Genomic DNA, 25,335 nt, shown 5'->3' on the forward strand with positions numbered 1-25,335 from the left:
CCTGGATAATTCATTCACGCCTGTGTGCCCTCCCTCACTTGTGCTGGTACCAGTGGTGAAACTGGTGAAGCACAGGGTTAAATGACCCAGAGAGAACAAAAACATGAGGAATGGCTGAACTGGAGCAGGGCTGGGAGCGCTTCCCTTGGCAGCAAGGCTGGCTCGACAGGTTCCCAGCCTCGATGGCACATCCTGACTCCCACGCTGTTGGCTGCCCCGCACTTGTCATATGGGTGTCTGTGCAAGTTGTGATCATGGATACACATACAAATATATCCCAATCCCCTCCAATATGTATTTTTTAATTCTGGCCCATTTCAGGGACCCAATTCATCATCTGGCCCCAGACAATTGTGCTGGTAACCCTGCCGGGGGAATGACGAGCTGGGTGAAAAGCGCCGGCGATGGCACCTCTTCAGCCACTGAAGAAGGAGAGTGGTGAGATTGCGTGCTCAGGACAACAGCCACATTGTGAAGTGGCAAGGGAACTCCGACAAAGCGTAATACTGTTTATTTTTGGACATCATTACAGAGAACAACAGTAAGCAATCCCCACTCAAGGCCAGTTTACCACGCACGACTCCCCTCCTGCAGGGCCTGTTCCAGGAAGGGGCTGGTTCCATGTCCCGTGGGCCAGAATCTGCTATCGGCCCGCCACCAGAAAGGGAGTGTCTGTCTCCAAAATCTCGCAGTTCCACACAACTCTGCGGTCTTTACTTGGTAACTTCCTTCAACCAGGTCAAAAAACAGGATATGTGCTTTCCCTCAGGCAGGCGTGTTTTTCCAGAAATGTTTATGACTTAGGGAACCGATTGACGCAGTAACAAAATTTGGCCATGGATACAAACTGGCCCTGAACATGTATAGGCTGGAAATCAGAAGAAAATTTCTAGTAATCAGACTGGCGGGGAAGGAGGATAACCTCTCAACAGAATTAATAATGGCAAAAATCTAATTATTTTTAACTTAGAGCACGGTTATGAAAGGAATTATAGGACAGCGGGGCCTCTGAGGTCTGTTTCTCCCTACATCCTTTAAGGAATGTTCAGAAAGGCGCATGTGACTTCCCACAACACGACACGGCCCGAAGGGGAGTTAAAGAAATGGTGTAAAGAGCTGTGCCTTTGACAGGGAGGGGGGAGAAAAAAAAAAAAAAAAAGAAAAAAAGCTACACAATGCAAACTTGTGACTTTTAAAATCTGCAGCCAGAGCAGGGAACTATGCAGCTGAGGCTTCCAGTGTACGTGAAAACAACTGCTTGTCCATCAACAGATGATATCTGGGTTTTATGGCTTGTATAGTTAAAAGTCTCTGCCCCGCCACAACTTTCACCCACCGAGCACAAGCCCCACGTAGGGACAGGGACAGGGACAGCCTGTCGGCTACCACGGGAGAGGCGCAAGTGCCTCCGCCGAGCTCCGCGGCCGCGCACGGCCCCGCGTGAGAGGCAGCCGAACGGCGGGAGCGGGTCTCGAACCCGCGGCGGCTCCTCGGGTGCGGACGGCGCAGGCGCACTGCCGCGGCTGTCGGCGGGCGCACAGGGGATACCGGCTCCCGCGCGCCGGCCCGGCCCCTCCGCGCCCGCTGCCGCCGCCCTCCGCGGGGCTGGCCCGAGGGTTTCGGCTGAGGCGCGGTCCCCGCCCGCGGCGATGGCCGGAGCGCGGCGCTGAGGGAGGTGACGCGCATGGCGGCGGCGGCGGCGGCGCTCCCCGTGCGCCGGCAGGGAGGCGGCCCTGCGCCCGGCGCCGCCTGCCCGGCCGCGCCGTGAGCGGGGAGACGGGCTGCGGCGGGGCGGCCCGGGGGTGACAGCGCCCGCGGCGCCTCGCAGCTCGGTGCCGGGAGGCGGCGGTGTGGCTCGGTAGTGCCGGGGCGCTCGGCGGCGGAGCTCCGCGCCGCGGTGCGGGCCGGCCTGCGCAGGGCCCGGCGGGGCGATGTAGGGGACATGCCCTGACGGGACGGCGAGCCGCGCCAGCCGAGCCGCCCGCCGCCACCGGCCGCTGCCGCCGCTATGGCTGGGCCGGGCCTCTGGACGAGCATCAAGTCGCTGCTGCGGAGGAGCGAGGACCCCCTGTTCCTGAACGACTCCAGTGCCTTTGACTTCTCGGACGAGGCGGGGGACGAGGACTACCCCCGGTTTAACAAGCTGCGAGTGGTGGTGTCGGAGGACGCCTCGGAGGCGGCCGCGGAGAGGCCGGTGAACGGGGCGCCCCCGGGCCTGCCCTCCGACGACGAGTCCCTGCTGGAGCGGGAGGCGGCCCCCCGCGGCGGCCGGGGCGACCCCTGCAGCGGCTGCAGCCGCCGTCGGGAGCGCTGCAAGCAGAGGACGGTGAAAAAGCGGCTGACGCTGGCCGCCCTCCTCTACCTCCTCTTCATGACGGGGGAGCTCATCGGTGAGTCGGGGGATTTGTTTGTTTTGGGTTTTTTTTGCCGGCCTCGCAGCCTCCCACGCTGCTCCGGTCTTGGTTTTAATTATTTAGTAAGAGAAACCGTCTGTCATTTAGAGAGATCAGAGATTAGCCCCAAGTTCAGAGGGTGAGGAGGAAAGTCCACCGGTATTTTCCATGCAAGAAAAGAGGAATTTGCAACTTCCCGTACCTGAATCTCATCAGTCCCCTCAAATGGCATAAAATACCCTTTTTATTTTTACATCTAATGACTTTTTATTTCTCCTGTAAGTTTATCTTACAAGTTTGTACGGTGTTTTTAGCAAGGGAGAAACGGCATTTAGTTACAGATGTAAATAAAAGAAGATGAACTTCATCCGCAGTATTTTTTAATTACTGCCATAAAATCTTGCTGTGTTTGCAAAAAGAGAAGAAGAGGGAACTACAGTTTCTAAGTCTGACATTTACCATGATAACAAAGCTCTGATATTGGCGGGTGTTTGTCCTTATTCACACTCTGTTATTTACAACTGAAAAGACAAATCCTGAGCTATCGATAACAATCCAGTGAAGAAGCCAACTTCTTGACAACTTCCTGATGTCTCGCTGTGCTCTGGACTAGCGTATGCTCCATCCAGGCATAAATCTTAACATCAAAATCACTTAAAATAAGTATTTTAACACTTCCCTTAACAACACGTAAGAATACCAAGTAGCTTGATTCTTTGTGGTTTTTGTTTGTTGGTACTTGGCAGAAATATGGTGGGGTTTTACCTGGAAATTTGTTCCTATATAAGCGTCTGATTGTTGTCAGAAGAATGAACCTGGTGCTCAAGTTCAGCTTTTGTTGCTCGCTCACAAAGACGTGCTGTCATTTGCTGGTCAGGTTGAAGAGCACCTGTGCGTTATGCAGCAGTCTGTACAAAAGCACTCTGCTTTATTTAATAGGCTACAGAAGCATAGGCTTGAAATAAAACTAAATTTGGATGTCCCTTGGATGCATAGATGAGCTATTAAATGTTATGCCTTCGTCATTACCTAATCATTTTTATAAAGGATAGTATTTATCTTTTTATCTCTGTTCATTTATCAATATCAGTGTCCTGTCAGCGTCTATCTTTTGGATACGTCAATGCCGTTCAGTGGAAGTGTCCGCTTGGTGTGACTCAGCCTCCTGAAAGATGCTCAGACCCTCTCATCCACTTTCCCCTGGTTTGTAGTAGCAGGGAGCGTTACACAGGGCCAGTACATTGATGTATATGTTGAGCCAGGTCTCTCTAGCAACTATAACAATTAATTGCTTTCATTTTAATGTACAAGTTAATCAGAGCTAATCAGATGAATGATTTGCCATAATTCACCAGAAGAAAAAAAAAAGTCGAAGAAAAAAAAAAACTTTCTGGAAGTAAAGAATAGAGATGCCTCAGGTATAGTAACACAGGACCTACATCATCCTCACCCACGCAAATTTGATCAGTAATGACTGAAGATGTGACATTTCCTCAGGCAAAGTGAGCTCGTGCTCTTGGATCACTTGTCCTAGGACAGTAGTGAATTGTATCTTTAGGACAGAAACTTCCGCGACATGGATAGGGAGCAAAATTATTGCTTGAGTATAAATAATACAGTTTGTCCCACATATATAGAAAAAAATCCCTAGGAGAAGCAGGAAACAGTCTGTTTTTCAGAGAGAGACGGGAATACTGAATACATCTGCACCAGCTTTATTTGAGGCCTTATTTCAGGAACGTGGGTTAATGGAAAAAAGTGGGTTTGTCCTACAGCGTCTCTCAATGAGGGGTTAGTCATTATCAGCACTGCCACAGCACATCAGCTCATCACGGATAAGGCATTTTGCATCAAAGCTGTTGCAGGGATCTGGTTCAATGCCTCCATTTGCTCCCTGGCTCCATTTTTGTTCTCTGGTTGAGATTTTGGTTCAGTATGAACTCAGGTACGTTTGATAAGCGACAGAGTGTTGAATCTCAGATGTAGACATCCTTTAACATGAGAGTGATTTTGTCTGTTTGTGTTCCTGTCAGAGTTGTGTTACATGTTTAGTTCATCTGAAGGGCCCCCCACTGAACAATTTTTCAGGGCTGTTGGCAGCTTGATGCTGAAGTCAGTACGAGTGTATCTGGTGGGGGCTTTGGATCCGATTCACACTATTGTAAACCTCTCCATAGCTAGTACAGGGAGAGCTCTAGAAAGAAGAGGTGCTGAGAGTAAAAATACTCTCTCATCGCTGTCGCATCATCTGTTGTCTCTCCCTCACAGCCAGGACTTCTGCAAGCTCAGCTCCGGGTGGTGGATTTGTCTGTACCACGGGTTAGTGCTCTAGTGTGGGCTTGTCCTCCTCGGGTTCATGTTCGCTGTTACCAGCCCCCTTGCATTATCTGGGTGCTGAGGCAGACAGCACTAAGGGCCAGACCCATAAAATAGGCATCCAGCTTCCACAGAGAATAAATAGAGGACTTGGGTATCTCTGTACTTCTGTGGAGCTCAACATGGATGATTTCTCATAGGGCAAGCAATCAGCAGCAGAACGAGCAATTAAAGACGGAGCCCTCGAGTCCTGGGTCAGTGCCTTACCTGTTTTAGTTATTTCACTCCAGCCCTGTATTGTGTTCCGACTGGTTGGTTTCAGATTTTGGAACTTTTTGAATTGATCTGTAGCTCAAGTGTTTGGGAAACTTTATTTGATCACACAGGACATTTTAACTGACTTCCTTCTATGATCTTTGGCAGTTTAGAGTTCCTGAGAAAAAGGCAGAAGACCCTATCAGAAAATTAATTTGTTCAGTAAAAATCTTTCTGCTGTCTGTTATCCGTGTCAAGACGAAGGAAATCTTGTTTTAGCAGCTTTTTTGTGAAATCTTGATTGGCATATTTTTTCCAAAGTATGACCCGACCCAGCCCAGCCCACCTCAGTGGTGGTGTTTGATGAACGGTCATTGTAAAAGTCAGGTAATGACTTACGCTTTGTGGGGACCTTTTTCCATCAAGAAATGAAAAACATATTGCAAGTCCTAGTTAGCGTTTCTGACAGGGTTTTGATGTTTTCAGCTATGTTTAGAGATTTCTAATTGATCATCCATGAGGAGAACTGCTGTCCTTCACTGGTCACTGAAAATAGTCGTGAGCCATCAAGCTGTCTATTTGTAAAGGTTATAGATGTCTTTTTTTTCCAAGTTGCCAATTGTGTTTAAACAGCCCTTAGGCAGTACCTTTAATGGCGCAATGAACCGATACATTTGGAAACAGAAAACCTTTGATTTCAAACTTTAACAAATCTCAATTATGTTTTCTTAATCCACATGCTGCATTATGATTAGCTCCAGTACCTGAATTCCTACTTTATCACTTTAATTTTAAAGTCTTTAAAAGTGAGAGACTAGCTGAAATAGAATTGACTCATCTTGGACTGAAGTGATTCTCAAAATTAATACATATCAATTAACCTACATACTTTAAGTGTTCATACATGTAAACTACTGAATTGAATGTCCTTAGATATAAATTATTTTTTTCTTCTGTGTTGACTATAAAAGAGGCTGAGCTCCACATTTCTAAGTCATATTTTTTTAAATTATGTGAGAACACAAATTAATTCAGAAAGGAAAGGCGTAACTCATTTTACTCAAAAAGCTGGTGAATTGCTAAATCTTAAAACCTCATTATTTTTGAGCTGTGATGGTCTTTGGAAAATTTCAGCCTCAGAAGAATTTGACTTAGAAACTTATGAACAACTGAAGAAGAGGGGATGGAGGAAAGGAACTGGTTGAAATGTGGTGTGTTTGGTAGTTACCCACAGTACAAGCAATACTCCGGTATCAGCCGTCTGACTGGGGAGGAGAGTGTAGCTCCCTCTGCAGGTGTGTACATACAAACACCCACAGCCACACACACACAGAGGTTTCATGACTAAAGTTGTGAATTTCCCTTTGCTGTTTCCTCAGCAGTGAAGTCAGCCTCTTCACTAAGACAGTTTTATACGAAGATACCTTTACTCGAAGCATTAGCTGGAGCCTGAAGCCTGCAAAATGGCACGCCAGCTGCATGCTTTGCTCAGTAGAAATTTACAGGCTGAATGACAATCTCAAGGTAAAAAGAGAAACTAGATCGTAGCTGAGCTGACACTGAAGATGTGATCTTCTCTGAGAAAATGGGCTTATATTCATGCATATGGAAGAAAACACAGCCTGTCCCTGATTCCCCGTTGGACAAGGGATGCTTAAGAGAGAGGTGCATTGTTTAAATCTCTCACCCATCCAATAGTAGCATTAGCAGTTGATTTGAAACAAAGATATTAACCTTTGATCTGAGGTTATTTGTCTCAATGCAGCTCATAATTACAAGAAAAAATTATGGTAATAAATAACAAAGAAAAACGCTGTGCAAGTGAAAGTAATTTTCTGTAATATATATTGGAAGAACTTACACACCTCTGCCAGGACAGAGAATAATGAAGGTTAACAGATAATGTAATAAAAATAAAAATGGGGCAGTGTAAACTTCCTTGCCATTGAATCACTGGATTTCTGTGCCTGTTCCGTAATGTCAAAATATTTAACAGATGTAGTTTAATAAATGGATCAGCTGATTAATCACATACGCAATAATATATAGAGAAAAGATACAAAACTGTTTTGGGCCCAATCCTGCCAATGTTATGATGCAAGTGGTCTCTCTGAGAATAACAGGGGTGAACCCTTTCTATATTCCTCTTAATAGAAAGCACACTTCACTGCACTTGTAACTATGGTAGCTTTAAATTATAGCATGGCATTTTGATTGTAATGGCAAAAAACCCCTGTTTAGTCATTATAAGAAAGGCTCTCATGTACTTAATCCACTGTTCTGAAAATAAATAACTGTAAGCTATGCCGAGAGGATATTATCTAGAATCATTAATGTCATAACGTCCTGACTTTTCCAATTTTGTTTTCAGGTGGATATGTTGCTAACAGTCTAGCAATTATGACAGATGCACTTCATATGTTAACTGACCTTAGCGGTATTATTTTGACCCTGCTTGCTCTCTGGCTGTCTGCAAAATCTCCCACAAAGAGGTTCACTTTTGGATTTCATCGCTTAGGTATGTAGATACTACCTTTTGCTATTAAAAGAGAATTTTAAGCAACAACTGTAGACATCACCCAATTCTAGAAGAATAGGTAACTAGAAAGAAAGTAGCAGCAAACCTAAAAGTTGCTTTATGTTTAAGACCCTGACTTTAATGTCCTTTCACTGGCCATTGTGGATCCACTACATAGCTTTTATTGCCACAAGGGAATAGGTATCAACAAAAAAAAGTTTTTAAATTTTACACCTCAGCCAAAAGTGAAGTTTGATGGCAGAGTTTCATGCACTGGGAGCAGGATGAGTCTCTCCATCTCTGTGGAACCAGGACTTAGTAGATTCAGAGATAAATTTTGAATGCTTGATTCATCTTCCATCTTAAAAAGGAAGGCTGGGGAATTAGATGCATTTAGAGGAGGGACGCTGTCCCCAGCAAGAGCAGGGGTAGATATGCAGCTGTGTTTCACAGCCCATCCAGAGTTACTGGGCCGTTGCATTAGGTCAGGCCCCTGTGCACCTTTGTGCTTTGGAATTGAGGCTGTTGAGCGAAAGAGGGACACATTCTTTGGTCACTCACCACTGTACCACTGTTACTGCTTGTGTGACACAGTGAGGAGCTTGTTGGTGAAGAAGCTGTACATGTCAGTCAGTTACTGTTCACAACAGATTATTGCCAGTGCCCAGGATTTACGAAGTCCCATTGACTTCAGCAGAATTATGACACTTGAATTATTCAATGTGAAAAATGACATCTTAACCACAACTAAAAAGTTCCGTAGAGTGTATTATCAGAGAGCTCTGCTCTGCCAGAAGCCACATAAATTAGTATTCTTCTTGCACTCCCCAAACCACACAAAACAGAGGTCAAAATGTCCCATGGGTTGCAATACAGTAACTTACTTAACCTCTGCCCATTTTAGACATCTGTAAAAAGAAGTGTAAACAGAATTATGTACTGAACTTTGGAAGGGTATTTTCAGGATTCATTACTTAATGTTTGGATATGTATTGATAATAAAGGGTGTTTTCATGTGGTAGCTAACTGGATATAATAATTCGTAATATACAGCTGTAGATCCTGTAGACGTTTTACCAAAAGCTTCAACCTTTATTTTTCATTAAATGGATAATTTCTAGTGTCACAGTTTGCTACCTCTGCTCTATACATTCCACAGCATATATTTTCAAGGAATTTTGAAGTCTTGTGTAGTCATTATTTGCAATTCTTATTTTGGCTGCTATAACAGCAGCAGAATTCAGCAACTCCATCACTCCTAGTCATTTGTCATCAGTTAGTCACTAATGCATGAATGCATAACTCTGTACACTAGTGAAGATCTTTGGGCCTTTAGCAAGAAAGCGTTAACAATGCCAGCATTTCCCATTACAAACTTTTCTTTCAAGAAGTTTTAATTTTGTGACAGGGGCTCTTCTAATACTGAAACCTGACCTTGCAGGTATGCCCCTGGCATTTGCTTATACTCTCCAGAATGATGTTTGCTAGCATTTATACATACTTTAACCCTATTTAAAAGTAATTTGAGTAGTTTATATGTCTTTGTAACTTTTTTAAAACCAAATAGTACATATGTTGAACATGCCGTGGCTTACCTTAAAATATCAGTTACTCTTAAGAAGATTAAAAGAAACTTATTTAGCCATTAAAATCTTACCCAGTTCTGTAAATTTTCAGTGCCTTTTCAATTAATTAATTTGAGGGCTCCACAGCACTTTGTAAACACAAATCCCTGAGGATTCCTACCACCTCACTTTCTGTATATTTTTTTTCCCCATTTTACTGCCAAGAAAAATACTCGCTGGACTGATCCTGTGGTGAATCTATGGGCCAAATCTAGACTATAGTATTAGTCCATATCGCCCACCATCTTCTCCCTGGGAGAAGCTAAAGGGAGCGGCTTCTCAGTTCTGCAACGATCATTCCTTTTCTGCTGCCCAGTGCCAGTAGGTGGTAAAACACTAGAACAGGTTGTGGAGTCTCCACAGTTGGAAATACTCAAACCCCAACTTGACGCAGCCGTGAGCAACCTGCTGTAGTTGACCGTGCTTTGAGCAGGACCACAGAGTCTCCAAGGGTTCTTTTCTACCTCAGCCATTCTGCAGCAGCAGCAGTGCTGCTCTTTCTGAAGGAGGAGGACTAGAGCTTGATGATCTTTAAGGTCCCTTCCAACCCAAACCATCCTATGATTCTGTGATTGAGGGTGAGAACAGTTTCTGTGGCTGCAATGAAGAAGGGGAAGCGGGTAAAGGCCCTGCACCTAGGCTCTACAAGTACAGAAGACAGGATGGTTCCAAATTACTATACAGCTTTTTAAAGTCACATTTGTGAAATTTATTTGCCTGATTTTAGGCACTCCGTCTGAAAGCTGTGGCCTGAGGGCCCAGTTTCACACATCAGCGAATGCTGGCAATGGAACAAAGCTGCTTCTAGGGTATAGCCTTGCTGTAACACATTTTTCCAAATAACCTATATGTAAGAAGCGTGTCAGCAAGTAATAAGAGCTCAACAATAGCTTGGATTTCATGAGGGAGATGTTAAAACATGACAGAACGTTAAAAACAGGGTACAGATTGGGCATCTGTCACAGCAAAAATGTGGAGCATTTGTTTAAAGCTGGGAATATGTGCAAGAACTATCTCATCACTGACCTGCTTTGCATCAAGTTTTAAGATAATCAATACACACAGTAACCATGAAAACATTCTAATGAACAACGCTTCTGGTGCTCATTATCACTTTTGTTCACAGAATGATGAATTTTCAAACTCATTCTCATAAACATTGCATTGTAAAGACAACAGACCTTTTAGTTGTCTAGTCAAATTCCAGAAAGAAATTAGCACTATTTTTCATTTATTTTAATTCTCTTTGAGTACATAATATGTATGCTCCATCTTCAGTTTTATTCCATTTTCAGTGGTGAAAAGGAAACTGACAGATTCAGGAATGGGTTAGAAAAGTGAAGACAAAATAATGGAAATTGCAGTCATGTCTAAAAAGGATTATATTCTTGAAGCCAAAAATAGTTCTGTTTCACCACCAAGTGGAGATACCTCCTTCTCAGCAAGGCACTTAGCAGATTTAAGCATAGATATGGAATTTGGTATTTTTCCATTGCTGCAGAGACAATGTTAGTAATGACAGAATCAGTCAGTCCACTGAGACAGTGCATAGTTCATTTCACATGAAGTGAAAGATCTCAGCACAAATCTACAGTGCCGACATGACAATGACTCTATGAAAGAAACTGCAAGGAAAACACTGGTTTCCGTTGTAGAAAACATGGGTTTAGATTGTAAAACCATAATATGGTATTTCTCTGGTAAAGGCTGATGTGCTGTGGCTTTGCAAATTTTTTAAAAAGCATTCTGGAAAACCTTCTGAGCAATGTACTATTCTTTTTAAAGGCTGTTGCCCTTAATAATCTACCTGCTTTGTAAAGAATGCTACCACTTGCATGGATATTTCCAAGATTTTCATGTTGCTCTGAAACTATCTGAGACTGTGACAGTTGCCTTTCAGAGCCTTGGTACTGCCTGGTAATGCTGGTACTTGTCCAGGCACTGAGACACTCCCGAACAGCTGAATGCGTTGGTGTGAGTTTCTTCTCCTATAATGATGTTAAAAAATCAGTGTATGGATCAAGTGACTCTGGCGATATATAGCTGCATGCTTACATAGCTGCATGATTTTTACTGTAGTATTCAATAAAAAAAATTAAGGCAGTTCTGTGTTGGATATGACAGTTTCTGCAGTAACGGAAGTTGTACTACACGCTGACAGATTCAAAGCAGGGGGAGAAGCAAGGCAATTCTCAGATCAGTATTCTTAGAGCTACGGTACAGCCAAGAGCAGAATTTTGCCCTTACTGGGGGATAAATCAGGGCAACGTGTAGAACAAGAGGGAAGAAGAACCATTAGATTTCCAAGTAAATTAATTCCAACTCTGATCTTTGAATTCACACAGGAAGGCTAAGATCCCAGTGATCCATCTGGCAAGTGACAGTAATGAGCATTACGCATAATTATTACAGATTACTCAGGCATGGCTGCGGATTTATGTGCAATACAATGGAGCTAGCATTAAGGTTTTCCCAGTGCTTTTTGTAAAGCCCTGTATTAACTTGCTTACAACTGAGACAGTCTTTTAACTGGGCCAGTGTTTTCTCTGTCATATATCTTGCCTTTTTTTTTTTTTTTTTTTTCAGTTTCAGCTGCAACAGGGCAATAATTTTCAGAATATGAAGCTAGAGGGTAAAAGTATGTTTATGTTAAAAGGAATCTGGTGACCCATTTGGAAATGCCTATATTCTTTATAGTAGGACCTTAAAACTGTAGTGTGGACTCATCCTCCTCAGGTGTATGTATGCTATTACCAGCCCGATTTCATGAATGGGTACTGAGGCAGACAGCACTAAGGGCCAGACCCATAAAATATTCAGGCCTATTTACCTCACATTAGAACAGCAGGAACCTTGTAGAGAGCTGTCACTGCTTTCCACAGATGTAAATGGCAGCAGAAGGTGCAGGTCGATGAAATACTAGTTGTTTTTATTAACTTTCTAATTTTCTCTTTATTTAGATGTATATGCCCTTTTGAAAATCCCTGCTGATCAAATAAAATTCCTAAAACAAAATACTGGTCATAACACTCTTACTTTTGTGAAATACAAGTATTTGGTAAACAGTCAATAATGTTAAAACAGCATATTAGAGCAATACAGAAACTTACATTAAGCAATCCTTGATAGCTGAAATCTGCAATATATAACGTATATGTACACATATGTCAAGAAGCTTAGGAGTAATGTCTGACAAGTTCGTACTGTTCAGTTCCTTAATATTTTTATATTTTTTTCTCCATCCTAAATAGAAAAGGATATATAAAAGTCATTTCTAAATCCAGCTTAATATTGTGGACAGTTGAAACCAAGCTTCTCTTATTTGTAGGTGGGCTGGTGATGTTTGAGGTCACCGATCTTCCTCTCCCCTGGACAGGGCCTTTGTCTGCAACTTCTCAGGCAAAACTTCTGGGTTGTCTGAAGAAGTCATGGTCATTGCTCGTGCAGAAGTTTCCAGAGAAAACATAATTTGAGGGATATACTGACAGCGAGGTTTGAAGGAGTAGATTAGAACAAACTCCATTTGTTAATCCTATTTTATGAGTTTTATTTACCACACAACTTCTTAGTTTGTGCATGAGGGTTACAATACACGTAAAATAGTTAAAATAATTAAGGCTCTGTCCACGTTCTAATTTGGAAATAGAAATAGATCTGAGACTAACTTTTATAATGTTGTTTCCTTTCTGTTTGCAGAAGTACTGTCAGCCATCATTAGTGTGTTGCTGGTCTATATCCTTATGGCATTCCTTTTGTATGAAGCTGTTCAAAGAACTATCCATATGGACTATGAAATAAATGGCGATATCATGCTGATTACAGCAGCCGTTGGTGTTGCGGTTAATTTAATGTAAGATCTCCCTTTCTCTCCATTAACACTCATAAATGTATTTCTGAATAAACTGCTAATTTATTCATGGCCTGTTACTTTCTCATGGGATGTAATTTTCCTGGACCTCTTCATTTTCATAAGACAAGAAATTATACTGAGTATTACTTTTTGAATCCTTTAGTTTAAAAGGAAAGAAAAAGAAAAAAGCAACAAAAAAACCCACCCACCGAACCCTAAAGCCTGTTTCTTGGAATGTTTTTCTTCTTTCACTTTCAGAATGGGTTTTTTGCTGAATCAATCTGGCCACCTTCACTCCCACTCCCATTCCCACCCTCACTCTCACGTACCTCAGTCGAACTCTCCTAACGCAGCCCACAGCGGTGGCCATGGTCACAGCAGCCTTGCCGTGAGAGCAGCATTTGTACATGCCCTCGGGGACCTGGTACAAAGTATTGGTGTGCTCGTAGCTGCATACATCATACGCTTTAAGGTAAGGAATGGCTAGTCTTTGAGGCAGCGTGGAACTTTTTTAATTTTAACTTTGGTGATTAAATTAAAAAGGGATTTGTTTTTCTAAGCTATTAAAAAGTACTTAGTGATATTGTATTATAAGCTTCATACATTCATGTGAAATAAGCAAAGACTATCTCTATTCTGTATTTTGTAACTATTCAAACAAAGATTCATGAAAGTTGGAGCTAGACATAACTGCATTTTCTGAGCCATATTTTTGTAAGTAAGCTTGTTTTCAAGCATTCTTTAACACTTTGGAACTTCCCTTGCAGCCAGAATACAAGATTGCTGATCCTATATGTACATATGTATTCTCCATACTGGTGGTTTTGACAACAGTTCGAATTCTGTGCGACACAGGAGTTATTATTCTGGAAGGTAAGATGTGTGCACAGTCTGCAGTATTTTACATGTCGAATACCAGTGAGCTTTGGCACTCGCTTGACATCATGGTCACCATCTCTAACAAAATGGATTGTGTCTGGAGACCTGTTTATCCTGCTGCTGCTTTAGTCAGATGGTTCTTGATGGCTCATCTCTGTTGCAGCAGTCTTTAGGGGTGTCTTTGACCTCTGCAGTGAAACGCACAGAACTTCCTTGCGTGTCTGCAGTGGCTGTCAGCTAAACTAAGTGAACATTTGCCCAGACTTAGTTCTACACTCTTGGCTTTAGTTACTTCTAAAGTTAAAGTGAATGTGAATGCGTGTAAAAGGAGGAAGCAAGCTTAGGCCAGATAGCCGGACAGATGGGTCATGCCTGTCCTGTCTTCCCCTTTTCCACAAGTGCTGTTGTATTGCTTGTGTGCTTCTACTGTTCGCCTAGGGGAAGCTACAAGTTAAGTGTGGTGTAAAAAGGAAGAGGGAAAAAAAAAGGAAATAAAAAGCTGAACATAAGATGAAGAGTATTATCTCACGTAGTGACTTGGAGGGAGAGATGCCACCAACATTATTAACATTTGCATTATTATAACTAACATGCCAACTATTAATGCTTGATCTAGTACTTCTACCTGATGGAAGTGAAAATATTAGGGACAGAAGAAAAAATGGATTTGTAAAGATGCCATGCTATAAGACAAATGTCATATATGTTAACCACTGCAGATGGATTACTATAAGCATTTGAAAATGATACCAGTTACCTGAAGAGAGAAGTTTTGAGGAGGCAGCAGGGGACAGGCCCTAGCATTTTTTTTTTAAATTCTGACCTTGGAGTCTGGTCTAAGCAGTTACAAGGAGTTGGAAGCTGCAGTAAAGCTGTCTACAGGAGTACATCACTCTAAAGGCTCTAATGCTGGCTATTGCCAGAGAGTGGATTCTGGACAGGAAAAATTACATTTGAGACAACACTGCAATTCCTGTACAACCTCTGTATCTGTACTGCACTTAATATGACAAGTTGCATATTCTTCTGTACTGGTAACTTGGAAGTTACTAATCATCTCAAACAGCACAAATTATAAACTCTCTTGACATTGAGATCTGTCATGACATTTTAAAGGTCACAGAGTTCACAGAAGACAGAATTAATTTTATCTCATGTTTGCTATCACAGGAGTTCCAAGGCATTTAAATGTGGATCGCATTAAGGAAGACTTGATGAAAATTGAAGATGTTTATTCTATAGAAGATTTAAATGTTTGGTCTCTCACTGCAGGAAAAACAACTGCCATAGTCCACTTGCAACTAGGTAAGCTGCTGTATAGCATAATTCTAGGTTAAGTCTAACTGTAGAAAAAAACACCAATTTATCTTCTTCATATTGTTACTTAAGTTGAAGCAGGAAATAGTATTCTGCGGGAAAAAATTCCAAAAAACTGTACTAACTATGATTCTGTACAGGTAAGTATAGAACCCATTAGCTCAGAAGGACACAGTCTGAGTGAAAATTGTGCAAAGAAAATATATTCATACTTGAAACATCCAGTACTGGTTCTTTGGGTAGAAAAAAAAAATAATTTCTCCTCAAAAGTCCCCTATTTTGTCCAGGGGAAGATAGGGTGAAGTTCTACTGTGGACCAATCTGGCAAATGAGAAATAAATATGTTTTGCCAAAACGTGCAGGTTTAGACACCTAACAGTACTATGAATATTAATTCTTAGTAAGAAAGCTCCGTTTTTTGGGGGTAGTGAAGGGTGGTGTCTGACACACACAGTTTCATCAAGATGCGATTCTAGTTAAACGATATAGGCCTAAAAGTGTAAAATAATATATAGAGAGTACATAGTGACTGCAGAACAATATTAAATTAATTAATTAATGAGCATGAACAAAGATTATTCTAGTCAGTGACTCTGTATGATAAATTTGAGAACAGCTGGATTGTCCAGGTCTCTTCCAGAGTGAATTGTATTAATTATTTTCTTGATTTTCCAGTTCCTGGTAGTTCATCTAAATGGGAAGAAGTTCAGTCCAAGGCCCGGCAACTGCTGCTGAACACGTTTGGAATGTACAAGTGCTCTGTCCAGCTTCAGAGTTACAGGCAGGAAATGAGCAAAACCTGCCCAAGTTGTCAGAGTTCCAGTGCCTAATTTCGTATGTTTTGGGAACTGCTGCCTTATTCTTTATCTTGTAGTCAAAGACTGAGAGCAATAAATCCAAAATGAAAACGGTCAAATAGAAACCATTAATATGTGGATTTGTACCATGTAACATGCAGCAGGGAGAACTGGTGCTGCAAAAAGCGCAGTGGTTGCCCTACAGAACATGTATTTCACTCTCTCCCTTGTACTGGTTTATTCAATTTATTATGATTTTTAGACAAATCTGTTTTCAGATTATTGTTTACAAACTGCAATGTAACTTTGCAGATACCTCACAAATTACAGTCCAATATTGTCCTTTAATAACTATGTACCACAAAATACCTGCACTCCAAATAGAGCATCAAGTATTCAGTATTTCAATTAAAGTCTCTAATGCTGATCATGCCAGGGTTCCATATTATGTCACGATCTCTGAATTCACTATACAGTATTTTTGCAATAGTAATTTTCGTACAGGATCTTAAACTTTAATGCATACAGTGCTAGTTGAATTCTTCTGGAAACTGTCTCTTTGGAGACACTGCAAAATACAGAATTTACTGTACTCAGACCAGAAAGTTAGCTTTAATCTGGGCATTTAGTGATCCAGACAGGAAGATCCTTGCCCAGACTTCTGGTATTTAACTACAGACCCAACACTGGACCCAAAGTGTTTTAAGTGAGTTATCTTTAGTGTATTTTAGAATAGGGTTTATACATTAGAAACAGGTTATTTATTTTACAAAGTTTTGACTTGTAAGATAAATTTGTTATTAATAATCTTGAATGTCTAAACCAACATTTGATTCACATTAAAAGGCCAGTTGACTAGCATGCATTCTAATTATAATTAATAAATGTCCTGTAATTGATCATTTTTCCATGATTGTTTAGTTTTAAAGGGAAACTGAAATGATAGAAACTATGCTTGAGATGGAGATACTTTTCAAACACTCTACAGACATGCAAAATACATGCATATTCTTACAGGAAAGTGGGGAGCAGAAGTTTGAGATACGTACTATTCCCTCAGTCACAGATCTCTGACCTTTTCATCTTTACTTTGAGCACAGTGTGGCAGTATCCTGACGGGAGTGCCACTGCAATAGCAGTCCCTCACAGCTTAGCTTTCTGAATAAAGCAAAATCCAAACAAGCTCAGTAACGTAATGGTATTGGACAACAATATCATAATATTGCATTGGACAACAATATCGTAGCAACCTACAGAGGTAGAAAGCCCTTTTCTTATTTATAGAGGGATCAGGCAATTTAAAAAAACTACTTATTCAAATTCAGTCCACAAAACGGAATTGCTTAGCCTCATGGTGGAATCACTGTAGTTTGTATGTACACAGCATAATAAAAGCTGACACTAAGCTATCATACACCTCCGAGCTCAGAGGTACACCTGCTTCCGAGGTCATTTGCATTGAAGAAGCTAAGGGCAACAAGAGTCATGACCTGCAAAGTTCAGAAGACAGCAAGAACTTGGCTTCAAAAATATTTTCTTATTCTGTACTTTGATCTTTATGCAGAACTTCACTGACATCAAAAGTAGTTCTGTATGTGGATCAGAAAGGAATATTTTTGCCCAGTAATGGATATTGTGATACTCAGCTGTGAATACTTAATCTGTTGTCTATTTTGAAACTTTCTAGGGTTGCACACATTCATCAGGCTGATTTATACCTGCAATTGGTGGTAACAGTCTTGGCTTTTTTTCTCCCCTTTTTTTGGGATAGGGGTCACATGATGAATTTTTAGAGGTGAACACTGACAGCACAGTATTAATTTGGACAACGCACACATAACAGTGGATTATGTTTGTATCTGCTCTGGCAAGAAGTGGGAACGCTTGAGTACAGCATGGGAGCACATCCAGCTCAGAGGCAAAGTAGAACTGTATTTGGGAAGTTAATGCTTCAGTATAAACTATCATTAATTAAGCCATATCACAGCTCATGAAAAATGTGCATCCCATCCTTACAAACATACTGGAAAAAAAATACCACAAAAAACCAACAGGTATTTTGCACATAGTAATACTAAATAGGTTTTAATTAAATTGGGGTTTACAGTTGCTGTAATTAGAAGTTGAAGTACAGTAGACGTATTGTATTTGGAGTTTTTTATTGTAATAATTTACTACACATTTGTTTAATGGAAGAAAAAAGCAGAAATGTGTTGCTTTATTGTGGGTTTTATTAAATCATTTATTAAACTTCACATTGTTGGCTTATAAAATATTTATTTGTATTGCTGTCTCTTGTCATCATCTTTGATTCTTACAGCAGCTGTTTTTCTAAGTGCCTGAACACTCGAGCTTAACTCAGTTTGGAGATACTATATATAGACTGAATTACGTCTCCCTCTTTAGTCAGAACAATTTAAGTCTTGTTATTTCCCATGCATTAATTGCACTTTAGAAAATACAAGCTGACAAAGTATGGTGAAGGAGCAGCCATAAAACAACTGGCCAAACATACTTAAACCCTACATTCACCCTTGAGGGGCCCTTGTTATCCAGGGCTATAGACTATAAGGAGTTCAGAGAAAAAGCAACAGAAAATGAAATGAGAATCAAGAACAGAAGAATCAATGCATCTGTCTCAGGGAGACTCTGGAGCGTACATACCCTGTTTTAAGGTCTAACTAAATTCACTTGGAAATTACATCTCTGTGGCCTACCTCTAATCCTTTCCTTATTCTTTTTAAATTATTCAGGGCACAGGTTGGTTGGCACTGCTATGTTTAATGTATGAATACAGTATTCTTCTGAATCTGCTATTAATTAACGTCAAAAGTAATATGCTTATTATCACTTACAATATTCCTAGGGAATAAACGAGCACGACAGAACTATAAAAATAACTGAGTAGAAATAATTAGTATACTTATTTAAAAGGGTAGAGAAATATGCAGGAAATTTGCAAATAAACTACCAGAAATTAATTACCTAATACACCTAATACACAATAACAGTACTTAGGAAGTGCAAGTGCCCGTAAAAGAAGTTATTTTTACAGACATTGCAGTGTCATTTTCATTACGAGCACAGAGGAAAGGAGCTATGGTATAAGTAAGAATAAGGTCTAATATCTTTCTAAGCAGCTCTCCAGCACGACCAGGTTATTTCAGTTACACACACTACTCTCTTCCTTCTACAAAATCCTCTGCTTGAAATTAAAATGCATTTACTTAACGGGATTTCTCTCTCACGAAGAGACGCATAAGAGTTGAGCAAGTTTCCACAACTAGTGTTCCTGCTTTCCAGAGCTGTGCTGCAATAGAGCTAAAATCCTGTGAAAAATCTGCCAACTCTAACAGTCTATGTTGGGAAGAGATTTTTCCTTTCTTCATCTGTGATTGTCACCCATCCTTTTCTGAAGCAGGGATACAGCTTTGATGACAACCTACTCATATGAGTCAAGAAAGAATTTTTATATTGAGCAAACTGCAAAGCCTTACATCCCACTCTTATATTCTGAAAAGTTCTTATCCTAAAAAGAAAATTAACAGAAACCTATTTTATTTCTGAATGTTTCCCTTGCTTAATTTTGTGAGGTTTTTTTGTTTGCTTTGTTTTTTAAATTGTGTTGGCATTTGGTCCTTTCAATAGTAGGAACATTTCTTTCTACACCAGCAGAATTACCATTTAAACTATCACACCTGAATCTGGTCTTTGATTATTTTACTACCATACACACCTATTTCTTGCAGAATCACTCCCAATTGGCAGAATGACTAAGAAAAGCAGCAGGCTGGCATTTAAAAGCAGCTTTCTGACATAAAAACAAAACCCCCAAAAGATCGCACAATCTAATGAGGAGCATGTCTTTTGCTCAGGTTATTTTGGCAGAATCTCATGAGGACGCTGCACTGATGCTGCATAGAGCAGGGCTTTTAAGTATTCCTCTACAGATACTAAAAGAATATCATAAGATAGGGTAATTAGACATGATGCGTATTACAGTAGATTCCTAGACTCCAATAAGCTAGTCCATCATTAGAGAAGTTCTCTTGTGATCTCAAGGGGAAGGGGCAATCCACTGCAAATACCCAGCTCATTTCCCTCTATCCATCCAAAATGGCATCGCCAAGATCTTTTTTCTTGCTGGTTGCTCCAAGCCCATTCAGTTGTTCCAGGAGTTAGTACACCTAGTTCAAACATCATGTTTCATCAGCATTTTGCGCTATGCCACTGCTCTCTGCTTCTCTCACTTTGTTTTCTTGCAATACTCTACATGCTCCACAGCTTCACTAATAGTGTCCAGCTTGCACCCTATGCAGCTGCTGCTTACATGGTCCCTAGGAGCTTCTCCAGCAGCACTGGGTGGGAAACACCCACCAACGACTTGCAAGGCCTGTTCTATTCAAATACACACTTGCCAAAAGTCCGTTTCCTCTTTGATCTCTAGATGAAAAAAATCTTCTAGCCACCAAGCTGCGAACTCACAAGGAAGACCTATTCTGAAAGCCTCTACATTAAAAACCTAAAAGCCTTTCTACCTTAAAAATAAATAAACCAAAATAAACACTTATAACTAAAAATAAATAAAGATAAATATAAATAAACAATAAACGCATTCCCCACCTTTAATTCCCTTTCCAGCTTCACCCCATCATCCCCCCCCATGCTGGGACTATCCGACACTCTCTGTGCTCTGGAGCTGGTAAATCCCCTTCTGTTCTCTCCTCATTCCATTTTCCATGGCTGAATGCTCTGGGAAGGACCATACATGTGCTTTCATTCTGTAAAATACCTGACACAACTTTGGAAGCTGCTAGAATAAATACTGATCCTGTCCATTTACTGCTATCCAGCTACCACAGCAATCTGCTCTTAGAATGCATGCGTACCTGCCTTCTGTGTTTACAGCTGTAAAATAATATCCAAATCAGTATTTTTGCTCTTTTATCTCTATTTGCCTTTTCGCCATTGTTCTGCTTTTTTTTTTCTCAGTAACACACAGTCTGAAAACTGCCAGTGCTAAATGTACAAGACAAAATAACTTAATTGCCTTTATTACATGGCATTTACACATATACATGTATATGAAGCATTTACACCTTTTATGGCATCAATGTCTGTGGAAAAAAACAAGCCATTTCATAAACAAGCATAGTTTTATCGATATGATGACTGGTTTACGATTTCCTTACTACTATGCCTGGTGAAAACATACATTGTTTTTCCAGGATTGTGACTAGCCAGTACACCAGGGTACATGAAACCAGTCAATGCAGTCTGTCCAGAGTGTGTTTCACATTAAACGCAGTACTGGTATACATAGGGATTTTTGATTCAGCTGATGAACACATAAAAGCAGCCAGATGTCAAGCAGACAAAAAAATTTGCTTTAGTCTCAGGTGCATTAAGAGCACCCAAGATTCCCTACTCTTCCCATTTCTTTTTTGCAAAATACACACACAGAAATTATGTAATAAATCCCTAAATAAATTGATGAGATGCCAACATATAAAAATAGCTACTTACTTCCAGTAACTGGCATTTTAATTCAAATAGAACTTTTGAGAAAAACACCATAAACAAACATTTTCATAGTTAAGATGATGCTACATATTTGAACCTAGCACTCAACTACTCTTTATTTTTTATAGATTTCATATGTTCCCTTCCCCAAGCCCACTCACTGTAAGAACAAGTCTGACACAAAACTGTCCGGACAAATACCCTCTCCTCTGAACTGCCAACCTTCAAGGCCTTTCCCGAGTTTACCAGCAGATGGTGCCCTAGTCTCAGCTTCAATAAAAAGAGTTGCGTACTGCGTAGGATTACAGACACTTGTGTATGTCAAAAGAATAAATTTTGTTTCAAATTTTTAAAATGTCTTATTGGTAAGTGAAAAAAAAACTTCTTAATTTTTCCTAAGGATACTACAAGGGATTTAATTTTATGATGCATGCAATAAGGAAAAGCACAAACCTAGCATAGGTTTCCTAATCAATTACCGGGAAGGACTTAAGATACTTCTTAAAGGCATATACAGGTAAATATCACGGAATACAACGCTCAAATGCCTCCCTCAAGTTCCAAGTATGAAATAAAAAATTATATGAGTGGAAATTAGTTGTGGCTATGGGTATCTGAAATGCAATTAGAACAAATTATATTCATTAATGTAAACAATATAAGTTATCATGCAAGCTCTTTGTTTCTGTGAAAATAAGTATTGTGTCTTTGGGGTGCTGAATTCATGTTTCCAGCACAACATATTTGAACATCCATTTGAAACATTCGTGACTGACTGCTTTTTTATAAAGGATTTAATGACGCTTTCAGCCAAAAACATACACTGGGGGAAGCAATTTTGTTTCAAAATAGGCAGCTACAATTATAAATGTAGATTATCATTGTGTTTACTGTCCTGATTTGAGGTAAAACACAACCAATTTTCTGTTCAGTAATTTTACTTTTTTGCTGGGCCTCTTCTAACTAACTGAATTCTGAAAATAACCTCAAGCCAGGATGGTTTACGCTGCTGCAATTGCTAGTATAAGGTTGTCTTTTGATCTAGCTGAACAGGCTTCACAAGAGAGAAAATAGAGATGACAGCGGCTGAAGAACTCAGAACCACAACTTCCTTCCAGTAAAGCCTTCTTTCATTTCTTCAAGCTATTAAGCAATTCTGTATTTTCTAAGCTTCTGCAGAAGACACACACCTTCAACTGGAAACAGAAATTACCCAACCAGTTACACACACTGGTTGCAGAAAGCTTAGATATTTGCTTTAAATATAAACTAGATGGAAAACATTATGATGGTTTTCAGGCAACCTGGCTGCTTGGACTTGCCAGGGAGCAAAGGTCAAGCCATATCATAGAAAATTGAAAAGAAAGAAACTCTCTGCATATCAAAAGTTGAAGGGCCATGTGCAGTAAGCTGTAAACAAAGGTATGTTTTAGATACTCTCACTCGTGGAGAGCTATGCAGGATATCACACTACATCTGAACTATTAACTGTTTTTGTAAAGCAGCAATGAAAGACGAGTATTATTCCCCCACCCTCAGACTTACTACAGTTGAAGTTTCTCTGGAGGAAGGACCGAGGGAAGAGGCAGGCCCATAATTTTATCCGTCTGAGCTAGAAAGAAGCAGCACACAGAGCAGGAGTAATAACAAAATTAAATCCTACTAATAGGCCCATCAACTGCAATGGCTAAGTAAGGGTATTGATACTGCTGTTTCGTTGCTTGGTGGGTTTTTTTTGTTTTTTTTTTGTTTTTTTTAAGAGTTCATACTTTGTTGATGATTCAAGGTATGTTTCTGTACAAAAGAGGAAGGAGGGAAGAAAACAGATAAAGTCAGATCATATGGGTACTGCAGATAGCAACAGAAAAACACTGAACTCCATTACATTACCATGCAGCCATCTGTGGAGCACACTAGTAATTTTGGGCCAAATTGTGGTGGTCATAAATGAAGCCAGTACCAATTTTGTTCCTATATTGCAGCATTAGTTGCTCTGTTGTGCGGTTCAACTAGGATGTCTAATGACTGGTTTTACAACCCTTTTTTCTCTTAAGCAAGGTATGTTTTACCCATCTAACCCACATCACACACGTTCATTACTGATGCTAAAGGAAAAAAAAAAAAAAGATTGGAGTGTTGTCCCCATCTCTGTATTGCCATAAATATTGCCTTATTTTCTTTTATCTGTTTAGGGAAGAAGAAAAAAGTCCAACAGCTAAAGAAGCTCTCTTAGCTTTTGATTTTAGTAACTCTGATTACACACTGCTTCAACAAATGCTCACCTGTAGCTACCTTTGTGCTGTAGTATTCCTTATTGAGGCACGTACGTTACACCTGTGGTACAGCCAAACAGACAACTGTGAGGATTTCTAAAAACATATAGGAAGGTCAAACACTTTGGTTCTTTATTGAGTGAATTCATCTATGACCTCGGGGGCAAATTTTGTTTATTTAAAGCACTCGCCCACAGAGGGTATATACACCTTCGTCCTTTATACCTATCAAGAAGTGATACACTCAACACATACCTTAAACAGGAACTTCCATGTGTCACCCTGTTTTGCATATTACAAAGGCTTCCTCTTTGAACTAGTACACATACAGCAACTTGAGTAAAGACATGCCCAATTCTTAAATGTTTTCATTTCTCTTAAGAGGAAAGAATTTTTAAAAAACACATACACGACCCCTGCAAGTTTTGTTATATTAATTCCATGCCTCCTTGAAATCAGTATAAAAACATTTCCGTAACTTCAAACTGATTTCCTTTTACATCTACTTTGTATGACATGTTATTGTAACATTAAAATTATGGCTAAGAGTTTGGCAATGAGGCAATGAACAAAACTGCAAGTCATTATGACTAGTATGTTGCTGTGTATTTCTGCTTTGGGGAGTAAGGTGGATACTGCAGTCTTTAAGCCGAATTCTGTTTCCTGACCATAGCATTTTCATTCAAAGCACTTCACAAGAGGAAAAATAAACACAGTAAAGGTAGCATAATGCTAACATATCATTTAATAACGCTAGCAGCATTGTCAGCATAATGCTAACAGTCATTTAAAAAAATATGCAGGCATTAGTGAATTATAAAAGAAGTCATACAGCAGGAGGGAGAGGATGCATCATTAAATGAAACATTTTTAACAGCTTTACTAGAAAAACAGCTTTCCCTTTGTTTTCATGTAGTGAATCAGTGATTTATTACTAGTAGATGACTTTGCTTTTCTTTGGCGAACTGATAAGATTTTCCTGTTACTACCATGATTACAAGAAATCTGGATTTTCTGCATTACTTCCTCATTCGTGCAGCATAAAGTCTGGTAAAGAATGGTGTTTATTAGTTACCTACCTACTACAAATACATTTATTTCAATTAAAGAAATGACACAACAGGAAATCAATGATGAGAAGGTTTTGCTGAAGTTGAATGCTTAAATACATTTATTTGCACTTAAGTTTTTCGAACTCGTGTGGCTTTTCTAACCTCTCAGCTCATATGTTTGCATCCACAGCTACCCCCATTTACCCTCTGTACATCACACAATGTAATGTTGTGTTGAAATAAACTGCATTATATTGACCCTACATGAGTTTTGCAATTAAAAATCCACATATTCTACAATACTGAAACAGGAAGACTAATAACTCTAGCTTTTCACAAACAAACAAAAAAATGCTGTTAACAATCCACATAACAATTTAGCGTGGAGTGGTAAGAAGGGTGTTCCCCGCTTACACCTCACAACCTGCACCAGTCCTTCCTGCAGGTGAAATGCAGTTCTGTGCCACAGGCTGACGAAGCACTCAAGCCCACAGTCACTAGCAGTCCACCGCTGGTCTACCAGAAGGGATTGGTCTT

At 40.3% G+C, this 25,335-nt stretch overlaps 1 protein-coding gene across 1 annotated transcript; it reads left to right on the forward strand.

The window, feature by feature from the left end:
• The first annotated feature begins 1,847 nt into the window (after positions 1–1,847).
• Positions 1,848–18,219, forward strand: SLC30A4 (solute carrier family 30 member 4). Its single transcript, XM_074155794.1, has 7 exons — positions 1,848–2,390; positions 7,336–7,482; positions 12,804–12,957; positions 13,216–13,429; positions 13,725–13,830; positions 15,007–15,141; positions 15,829–18,219. The coding sequence occupies exons 1-7, from the start codon at positions 2,009–2,011 to the stop codon at positions 15,981–15,983; spliced, it is 1,293 nt and encodes a 430-aa protein (XP_074011895.1). The 5' UTR covers positions 1,848–2,008; the 3' UTR covers positions 15,984–18,219.
• Positions 18,220–25,335: the final 7,116 nt, after the last annotated feature.

Source organism: Numenius arquata, chromosome 11 (assembly GCF_964106895.1).
Source record: "Numenius arquata chromosome 11, bNumArq3.hap1.1, whole genome shotgun sequence".
Taxonomy (NCBI): Eukaryota; Metazoa; Chordata; class Aves; order Charadriiformes; family Scolopacidae; genus Numenius; species Numenius arquata.